Here is an 11,352-nt window from a genome sequence, read left to right on the forward strand (position 1 = left end):
TGACACTATAAGAGTTTTAATTTTTTTTGTGACCCTACAAGAGTAAAACAAAATGCTGCACTCCTCGATATGAACTAATCACAAGATAAAATTCAATTTATAAAAAAGTTTAATGGATATACTTAGTGTAAATTAGTATCACATTGATATGCAACGTGAGTATCCTATTTTTCTATTTCCATACCATTAATCTCAAATTTTAATTGTGAAAGTAGGGCGGTGCAGCAAAATAGATAATTTTTATTGAATATTAATGTAAATTAATTTATATTGATTTCACATATATTTTAAAACCTTTAAAATGAAAATTTCATAAAAGAATAAAATATATATTATTTTTTATAATAAATAATGGATAATAGAAAAATGTCATTTTTATTTATGAAATGCGAACATCAAACTCGACATAAATATAAATCTTGCAATATGACTAATTTTCAAAATATAGTATATCAAGATAGTGCATACATATACACACTTGTGTGGGTGCGTGTATATATATTAACATGATAAAAATTTAAATTTAATATATTAGCCGTCTAAAAGCAAAGTGAGTGGGAAAGATCACAATGGCTGACATGAATAATTTATAAGGTCATCCTTATATAAACAATCATAAGGTAACAAGACGAGTCATGTATTAATGAGATTAATTGTTATGTTTAAACTTGATACTCATGGAAGAGAAGAGAAAAAAGTTTTAAAAAATGTATTATATTGAATTGATTATGGTAAAAATGATATAAATGGAAAGAAAAAAAATTACATGAAAGAGAACAATGAAACTTATAATTAAGTTACCAAGAGTAAATATAGGTTAAGTCTCTTGACACGTCTTAGACTTTTCTAACAAGTGTTGAAACAATTTGATTTATGAGACATAATTAAGTTGTTTCTAAGACGTGTTTAAATCGTATTCGAGAAGTGTCCTTATCAAAAAGTAATGTCCACACCACACTTAAAGAGGTATTAGGAGATGAAATTATTCGTAATAAATAATAATAAAGGAAGACAAAGACCACTACCAGCAAGCAATTAATTACATCCACAATCTTATTTCACTTCTCATTCATACATACTACCAAGTTACTTTAAATCACTTATTTTCCTCATAATTTATCGCCAAAAGATAGGAATGACAACCACACACAAAATACAAAAAAGAACAAATTAATTAAATCAAAAAATCAAAACCATACCAAATTGTAAGAGACAAAAATATTAACAAACTTTTCAAAACCTTTGTTAAAAAAGTGTTCTACTTTCTTATATACAAATTCATCACATCATATAAGAACAAAAATATTGAAGTATTTATTTTTTGAACTAAGTAAACATTTAATGAATTTTAGGATTTAATTCATCATATATCTTGTGTATAAATAATCTATCTGCTGACATCAATTATAATTTATAAAAAACTTATGTCATAAAAAATAGTTTACTTGTAATTATCATTAAAATCACATATATATTACCATTATTTTTCAATATATGTTCATCTTGAAATTTTCTCTTGTATCTCTTACTATAAAATTCATTTCAAATTTTTAAGTGCAATAAGATTCGTAGTTATGTTATATTTTTTTGTATAATTACAATCTATAATAAAGTATATGAAGGGCATACACTACTTCTGCCTCTTGGACTTGAAACATAAACTTAAAATAATAGCAATAGTCAACAATAATTAATATTACTGCAACTTCTTTATTATGTAATTTATTGTAATTTGTTGACATTTTTTTAATCCAACAATATATATTAATATAAAATTTTGGTAACAATTATTTATTGTTGACTAATAAATATACTATTTTATTTAAATCGGTGAAATAAATTGTAAATAATACAAACTCAATTTAACGTTATTAAAATTGAAAGATCAATATGTAAATAAACTTAAAATATATAAAACGGTAAAATATCTACAAATATGATAAAATCAAAATGATTGTGTGAAAATATGCATCAAATCAAATAACTAGAGTTAATTATGTTTTAGTGTTGGTTATAACTGAATTTGGCCAATTTGGTTATGACAAAAGTAGTTATAGTTAGTTAAACTAATGTACTTTTAAATACTGTAAAAGCAATTGTCAAAAGCAATTGTCAAAAGGATTCATAAAAATCATAGAAGAGAGATTAAGGGAGAGGGATCAAAAAGAGATTGTAAGAGAAGTCTAGTATTGCTGAATTCTCAAAAGCGATCGATTATGGGAGATTACAATTGATGAGACCTTAATCTTGTAAATTCATATCTTCATAGTGAATTGTCTTGTTATCTTGCCCGTAACATAGGTCTCAAGTTATTGAGGCTGAACGCGTAAATTCTGAAGTTATTCTTGCCTTATCTTTCTATAGTTTTCGTTTACATTGATTGAAAAAATGTTTTCAAAACTGCACAAAAGGATAACATTCTTCGTTTCAGTCTGTCTGAAACGTTATTCGTTTTCAGCGAAAACGAATAACATCTTTTTGTTTCAGTTCTAGTCCTGCAGTTGTAAACTAAGAACATTATCCGTTTTAGTGTTTCAGTTCTAGTCAAGAACGTTATCCATTTTCAGAGAAAACGAAGAACATTATCTATTTTAAAAGAAAACAAATAACTTATCCGTTTCAATTTCTTATTTTGCAATTATTAGTTTTCTATTTTGTTGGTTAATTCTTGTTGCAAATCTCAATATTATTTTAAGAGATTGAAATTACATGTCTAAATCTGAAGCGTTAGCGATCAAAGTGATGACTAAATCTATAATGAATTGAAGGTGGTATTTGAATCCGAAACAAACAAAAATTATAATAACACATAAATTCAAATAATGTCTCACTAAAATGACTAACAAATATGGATAAACATAGAAAAAGATACAAGTTCTTAAATTTTAACTCAATTAAAAAAATATTAATATTATTAAATTGAATTTTAAATTGTAATTCAAAATCTTACAATTATTGTGTTATATCGACTCATTTATTTAAAAAAACGATACACATGTCTAAAAGCCATTTCATTCTTTTTCTTTTTGTTACAATTATCAAGGACGAACCCATGTATTATGGCGTGCGGGCAATCACCTTCAGTTGGTTTTGAAAAAAAAAATAACACTTAATACACTAAAAAATAATGTACATGATAAAAAGGCAAAACATAGAGATATCTATATTAAATACATTAAAATTATAATGTAACAACAATTGAAATAAATATAATTTTTTAACAGATTAATATAGATTAATAATGTTTCGACTATTCAATTTTTTCGATATCTATATTTAGAGTGTAATTTACATGTATTGATAATGTAAAATATTTTACACCGTTATTATAAAATAATCACTCGTGTTTGTTATAGTTATCATATAAATTAAATATCTTTTAACATTAGATGATTGCGATTTATTATTAGTGCAAAAACTCTTTACAAATACAATGTAAAATTTTTTTTAGACAATGTATATAAATTAACCCCTTTTACTTAACCCTAACAAATTATATTGGATAAGTTTGTGTTTTCAATTGTTTTATGTTGTTGTTAATTTTAGTTATTTATTTATTTTTTAATTAATTTTTGTCTTCTATTATAAGTATTGTATTTTAGTATTTTCTACAATCACAATAAAATTATAGCAACTTGGCATGTTGAAATCTTTTATAACAATTATCAATATGTGTCTACTATAATATTCTTTTAAAAATATTAATTTAACCAAATTATAATTTTGCAATTTACATACTTTGAAATAGATATAAGTTATTTGAAATAAAAAATATTTATTAAAATTATCTATATTTTTATTTCATTCCTGTTAAATTTGCAAACTTTAACTTTTATAATTAATCTAATATAATACCTCAACAATTAGTGACATATATCATATAAGTGTTTAAGAGAATTATGATGAAAAAAATTAATTAATTTATAATAAAAATAATTAAAATAAATATTTGATTTGATTCAAAATCAGAACGAGAGATCCAATCTAAGCTACTTTTTATTGCTAAAATTTAATTAAAAGATAAAAATATTTAAGTCTGGTTGTTTTTGAATCTCGATTTGATATTCATTATTAAAAGCAATAAAAACAAATAAAATTGTTAATAATAAAAAAAAAAAAAACCTACCCAACATATAATTCCTAAACCATAAAAAAGAAGATAGAGAGAGAAAGAGAAAGAGAAAGAGAGTGTGAAGAGAGAGAGAGAGAGAGAGAGATGCGGTGTTATGGCTTAACAATCCCCGGAAGCGATAATCGCTTCTTCCTTCCATCACTAACTCCAGTATCATTCAGGCCCACAACAAGACCCGTAACCCGAATTTCATTTACAAAAGCCAAATCAACCTTCAACGACGGCGTGGTGGCGGAAGAACTAAGCTTCTACGATCTTCTGGGTATACCTGAAACCGGTTCCTTAATGGATATCAAACACGCTTATAAACAACTTGCACGAAAGTATCATCCTGATGTATCTCCACCGGGTCGGGTCGAAGAGTATACAAAGAGGTTTATTCAGGTACAGGAGGCTTACGAAACGTTATCTGATCCTTCAAGGAGAATCATGTATGATACTGATATGGCTAGAGGCGTTCACCTTGCTTTCAGTGCTCGTAAACGCTATAATCTCTCTCATCAGGTTTCATAACTCTTCCCTTAGGTCTATGTTTCGTTATTTGCTGCTCAAAATTCATTTTATAAAATTCATTCCGGTCTAAATAATATCATGTTTGCCCTTGATTAGAAGTGAGAAACAAAATTACTTTGATTAAAATTAGTTTTGCTCTCAATCCTCAATTTTTGCTCTAGTTGAAAATTTTTACACCAAGTTCAAACTCAAATCACTTCAATTCAAACTCATCTTTTACTAACTCAATTTTACAAAGTCAAAATCATCCAAAAGTACATACGACAAAGACTCATCCAGGCACACTGCACAAAGTTAACAATAGAAGAGCTTGGCCTAATTTTTGTTTTTCCCCTAAAAAGTTGACAATTGATCATTTTGTTCAGGGTACTGGGTAGAGCTTTTGACTGTAAACGAGTTTTCAAGTGCAAAATGAGCTAATTTAAACATGTTGTTAAAAGTTTTACGATGATTTTAAATTCTGTTTAGTTTGTTTGTTAATCAAAGATATTAGATAACCCTGTGCGTAATTGCAGAAATTAAATTCTGATTGCATGACACTATGGTTTTTATCATATAAAGCTTTGTAATCTTGTTTCCACATTGTGGTTGCATTTCAATTGCCAAAATTAAGAAACATTATGAATGACTGGGCCTTAATTGTGATCAAGACGCAGTTGAAAAAACTTCCTAAAATGCAATAATACATCTACATTTGAGGTTGAAAACCACAACAGTGGTGGTACTTGTATATTTCTTTAAATGTTTAGTATGATTATTTTATCCATTTCTTGGATGAGATAAATGAGAGCTTCACATAATCCGAGGGATGAGGTGAGTATTTTGTATTTGAAGCTGATTTTTTTCCTTACTGATTTGAAACAATCAGAACTGGATTGTAGTAGTATCGTAAAATTTTGAGACGAAATGAAAATTGCCTCATCATGCACTTTTGCTTGATGATATTTAAGTTCAAAAGTTTAGGATCTGAGGAAACATTTTAGAATACATTCTGATGATATTTCAGAATACATTTTTGGCTTCCATTTTTAATTACAAAACTGTCATTTTGTTTTCACTTTGTTTTTTTGTTTGTGTAAATTTTTTTCACTGCTTCATATACAAACCCTTTACTTACAATAGGAAAACAAAGTAAAGACAAAGTTGTTGTTTGTGCAATTTAAAACTAGCTCCAGTTAAAGACGAATTGTTTGGGATAATTTGAACTGGAACAATTCTTAGTTAGACTTTTACTTACTTGTCAGCTGAACTCTAGATTATTAGAGCTCCATTTCCCTGAAAACCAGGGAGTTAAGACAAAAGAAAAAAGTAAAAGTAAAAACCAAAAAAGTTTTCTGAAACCAATCATACTCTTATTAGAAGTGAAAATAGAATTTTTAAACTATTGAAGCATGTTGCCAATCTTTCTCATTTTTCTTCTTTTTCACGATGGCGTTACAGCTTTCTCCTGATGTGAGCTTATAGTATTATTTATTGTCTATTAAAATTGCAAAGTTGACATCTTCTGTGATAAATAATATCTTTTTCATGAATTTGAGGGATATAAAAAATCTTTCCTAAAGACTTTTTGTTTGGATGAATAGATTGTGTTACGTTATCTATTCTGGTTTTTGTCCTTTCTGCATATTTTTTCTTTTTGGATATGTCAACTTCAACAACTCACCACCAAAAAATCTGAACAAGTAGTAATGTAGTTGTATTAAATTAAATGTAAAGTTGGCTCTTCAACTCATGGAAAGTCTTTACAATTTAAACTAATCATAGAACTCAAAACATTGTTTTGCCGACGTTTAGAGAATGAATCAGAAGACAACATATTTATATGAGTTATAATTCAATCTTCTTAGAAATTTTTTATTCATATATAATATAATAGATTCTGTTTTTTTATTTTATAATTATCATGGTAATGAGTAGGTCCTACCCTGGTTGGTCAATGAATTATGGCTTCTACAGAGATAAGGACTTTTGATTTTTTTTTGTATTTGCATGTTCATTTGACAAATTTAACACTGAGATACGAAAAAATCTGGTGTTTTTCACTTGACATAGTGATCTAAGGTGTTGGTTTCTTATCAGGCGAGCGAACAAAAAGGCGAATGGAAATCTCGTTGGCAATCTCAACTCTCTGACCTGAAGAGAAGAAGTAAGAGCAAGGATGCCGCCGGAAACATGTCGTGGGGGGCTCGAATGCGCCAGCAGAGGGATGAACAATGACTACAATTTTCGTTTCTTCTGTATGTGTATAATAACTGTATATATAATAATATATATATGTATTTATTCATACTCTACAACTTATCCGATATAACATCGATGTTTTGAAAAATATACGCACTTCGCAGTATGAAACCATATAGTTTACCAACAAAAAACATGTGCCTCTTTGCATGTACCACTCTCACAAAATGAAAGGATCCTAATCCCATAATTATTTCATAAATATGTATAATGGCATAACAAAGTTTCTCTGCGATTAATATATTTTTGGGGTAGGTGTGGGCAATGTTATTATTTCTATCGGAGCAATGTGTGCCCTAGTAATTTCATCACCATTAAAATTGATTTTTCTTTTTCTTTGGCTGAACTGAGCAAGAAATAGAGACAAAAATGAGTATTTTTTTAGCGAGTAACGATGTCAGACATGACCGAACATATGTAAATGAGTGAGACATGATTTTTAGTTGGCTACGATCACAATCAATATGATTTAAACTTTAACTCTCAGTCTACAAGGTTCCTTCTTGAAAGTAAAGATAATTCCAGCTAAGTTTAAAAGTTTGAAAACAAGACGAGAAAGTGTTAATCTTTGAATGCTCAAAGGCACCTAAAGAAAGATAGCTTGTTTAATGCTCCCAAAGAAGAAACACGTGCATCGATTGACAGTGATATGTGAATTCAATATACCTCAAATATTGGTGCTAGCTAGTTACTTAAAACATCATGTGGAATTAAAATGAAAATGAGCAACGTGGGTCGTTCATCAATTCCTAGCAACAATGTTTGTTGGAAAAGTTATTACTACCACTATTGCAAATGAAACGCTGATTTAAAGGTAGGGACACGCTTCCTTATCTTAAATATATTTACGAGTTAAGATAAGCATGAAACTCGAATAGTTGCATACCGTGCTCATCGATTTATTGGTGGATCTTAATTCCCAAGCCTGCCATAGCAATTATTTTTCTTTTTATACAACAAATTTGGAGCAACATAACTTAATATCAAATGAAAGAAGATAAATATAAATTTCTTGATGTTGATTTTAAATTATTATTATTATTATTATTTATTTAATGTGTTGTAGTGTTTTAATTAATTGTTTGTAAGAGTGACTTTTTAGACACATTAAATATTTTGAATTAAATTAAGGATGTATTGGAAATAATAATATTAATTTATAAAAAAAATTAATTCAAAAATACTTAGATTTAAGAGATTTTCAACATTTATATGACATGAGAAGTTTATGATAAAATGTTTTAGATTTTTCAAATGAAATGCAATTGTTATATAGTATAGTCTTAAATCCGAAGTTTCTGCAATAAAAGTTTATCCATAAATTTGGCTATCTGCTCAAGTATCCATCGAAAGAAAAGAAGGTGAACTCCTTGTGAAACAAAAATTAACAATAAAAGAAAGTGAACAATATTTTTTTTATAAAAATAAATGAAAAACAACAGACACACCCAACAAATAATGCCAAACTTATTTATTCTTGCAATTACTCAATCTTTCATTAAAGTTCACCCTCCAACATAACACCATTCATCTTAAGCTCAGATTTAAGTTTCACCATTTCATCTTCTGGCATTATAATGGTAACAAACTTCCCATCAATACCATTCATGATAGGATCTTTTGACCAAGGAAGGACCAAAATAACTCCTTCATCTCCCACCCCTTGAAGTGTGTAGTAAACAAATTTTGGCTTATGTCCCTTCAATTTTAAGTCATACAAATTGATATCTTCTAAGTCAAGAAATGTCAAATTGGCACCATAGACAAAATAATCAATCACCCCTTGATCTTTTTCTACCATTTCATTAATTTGATCCCTCTCATCAACACCTTGATTAACAAGCATGCTAGCCAATACTCTTAAATTAGTGTCAATAATTGAACACTCACTTTTAGCCTCAACCTTGCATATCAATTGGTCATTACCAAATATATCATTGCTACTACTTAATGGGTCGGTTCGACAAACGGTCACGGTAGTGGGTTCGGATCCTTCTCGAACACGAGCGATGCATCGCCAAATTATTGCACATAGGGATTCAAATGGAGGGGTTTGTTCAACACTTGGACCCCAAATTTGTGTTTGCAAGTTGTTCATATGGGAGCTAGTAATGTGAAATGAGAGTGTGTCCATTTTTTTGTTGTTGGCTAAAATCCAATGATCACCAACCGGGTCAACCCGTTTAACCGTACCCGGATCATATTTGGGCCCCGGTTTGTTGGGTGTTGGGGCGGATCTTGGAATGTTGAAGGGGATTTTTAAGTTTAAATTATTCAAGATTTGGCTCCATGTGTTGATTAATTCTGATGCTGAAAGTGGGCCCCCTAATACATGTGCCCAGCTAAGACCCAATGAAATCCCACCACACGAAAATTCAGTTACCTGCAAAACCAACGATTCATCAATGCTTCTAATGAATAATTGAGAGTAAAAAATTATTTAAAATCTCATTGATCACATATGCGGTTTTTATAAGTAGATCATAACAGTAATTTTTATTTTTATGTTTGAGATAATAAATTAAATGATGTTAATTTTATAAAAAATTATAAATATATATTTCGTATTAGATTGACATCAATTTTTATCATTGTTTTATTCATAAAAAACAAGACAATTATGAATTATTATTTCTAAAAATTATAATCGATAATCATTAAAATTTTAATTTAGTTGTCGTTTTGATTCTCATATTTTCATCAATTTGAAATTGGTTCCGCAATTTTAAATATCGACGATTTTGTCCCTTCAATTAGATGTTTTAACTAAAAAATAATAATGTGACATAATAAAAATGATATGAAATTATCTAGATGTATTAATTATTTATATATTATTAAAATAAATATATAATTTTAAACTGATGTTTTATATAGTTTTATTGTAATTTTTTGGATATTAATCATTAAATATTATCTATTCATAAGTCATTTCATTTAAAATATCTCAAGTCACCAATTTTTAGTTAAAAAATAAAAAAGAGAGACAAAAACTGTCGAATTTTAAAATTGGAGACAAATTCCACATATTAGTAAAAATAAATAATCAAAACTGCAATTAACCATAATTTTTTTGATGATTTTTTATGTATTAATCTATCATGAACCACTTCTAAAAACATTAAGAAGGAGGTCAACTTAAATAAATAGTCATAAATTGTCGGTTGACATTAAAAAATTATCAATTAACTAATTGAATAAAGAATATTAAAAAAAATAATCTCCTTGAAAAACAAAATATAATGTATAAAAAATAAATTTAAAACATATTAATTTGGAAAAAAATAAGAAATATATTGTCGCTCTGTTAGTACAAATTAGTTTCATAATAATATTTAATAAGATCAAATGATGGAGTGATTATTTAAAAATTACTATTACAAAATCAACTTATATAACAGGATGAAGAGTTATGATTAAATAATGGCTCATGCATAACAATTAATCTCTTATTAATATTACAACACATAGCAATATATTTATTAAGTGTTTGAAAATAATAAAACAAAATATTTACATTCGAATCATTAACATAGCAATATATTTTGTTGTTGTACATTAACGGGTCTTTAAAATAAATACTATATATAATTTTTTTTGGGTACAACTATTTTTATATAATTTAACAAGTCAAAATATAGATTCTCATATCTAACTCACATTTCGTTAACTTGTCGTTATTGAAAAAATCAAAAGCAAAATCAACACTAATCAGAGTCCCAAGTCAAAGCTGCATAATTTAGCAGAAAAATATTCGTTGATGCTCCAATTAAATAATTAAATTAAATGCTCTCTCATTCCTTTGATTAGAGTTCTTAATATATCCATCAGTTAGTTAGTAGTTAGTTCGTTATTCATTCAATTGTATTCTACCTTTTTTGCTGTTTTAATAGAGGTATTTTTTTAGAAAATCATTGTGCAGTCTTTTCTTCTTGTTCTGAACTTTTTATCAACAATTAAGGAAAAATCTCTGACAAATGGTAGTAAAATTAATGGATCAAAATAAAATAAAAGTAATTAAAAAAATTAAGAGATTAAAGGTGTAATTTAATTAATTTATTTATTTTTGTTATTATTATTTTGAAGGCATCTATTCATTTTATAAAAACTCAATTTTATAATTATTTGATATATTTAAATGCATGGATGTTCAGATATTTTACTCAATTACTCTAAGTTTTTAACCTTTTCCTTTAATTTTTATGATGATAATGTTTGTTTGTTAGTATTATTTTTGGTCTTATTTATAAAAATAATAATAATAATAATAATAATAATAAATATCAAAATTAATGTATTTATTAATTATTTCAATTTTTTTATTATATATTATTGAAATTTAAATTGTGAAATATTAAATATTTTAAAAAATAAATATATTAAATTAACATATAAAAATAATTTAAACTATAAATATATTTCAAAAATTATAATTTTTTCTTATAAAAAATAAAAAAAAATTATTT

The 11,352-nt window shown here is 26.9% G+C and overlaps 2 protein-coding genes across 2 annotated transcripts; one reads left to right on the top strand and one right to left on the bottom strand.

Moving 5' to 3' along the window:
• The first annotated feature begins 4,136 nt into the window (after nucleotides 1–4,136).
• LOC101492872 (chaperone protein dnaJ 20, chloroplastic) lies at nucleotides 4,137–6,976 on the top strand. Its single transcript, XM_004517240.4, has 2 exons — nucleotides 4,137–4,636; nucleotides 6,725–6,976. Exons 1-2 carry the CDS (start codon nucleotides 4,217–4,219, stop codon nucleotides 6,860–6,862), a joined length of 558 nt encoding a protein of 185 aa, XP_004517297.1. The 5' UTR covers nucleotides 4,137–4,216; the 3' UTR covers nucleotides 6,863–6,976.
• A 1,272-nt stretch (nucleotides 6,977–8,248) lies between these two features.
• Nucleotides 8,249–9,326, bottom strand: LOC101493204 (protein ECERIFERUM 26-like; the record flags this gene model as incomplete). Its single annotated transcript, XM_004517241.4, has 1 exon — nucleotides 8,249–9,326. A coding segment is annotated over one exon (942 nt), but the record flags the coding sequence as incomplete, so codon positions are not given.
• Nucleotides 9,327–11,352: the final 2,026 nt, after the last annotated feature.

This window comes from Cicer arietinum, unplaced genomic scaffold (genome assembly GCF_000331145.2).
Source record: "Cicer arietinum cultivar CDC Frontier isolate Library 1 unplaced genomic scaffold, Cicar.CDCFrontier_v2.0 Ca_scaffold_5761_v2.0, whole genome shotgun sequence".
In the NCBI taxonomy this organism is placed as follows: Eukaryota; Viridiplantae; Streptophyta; class Magnoliopsida; order Fabales; family Fabaceae; genus Cicer; species Cicer arietinum.

Bases quoted from the DNA above. Each gene is read 5' to 3' on its own strand.
- LOC101492872 (XM_004517240.4), top strand. From the start codon at position 4,217: ATGCGGTGTTATGGCTTAACAATCCCCGGAAGCGATAATCGCTTCTTC. The intron at 4,637-6,724 runs GTTTCATAACTC...GTTTCTTATCAG, and splicing joins GCTATAATCTCTCTCATCAG to GCGAGCGAACAAAAAGGCGA.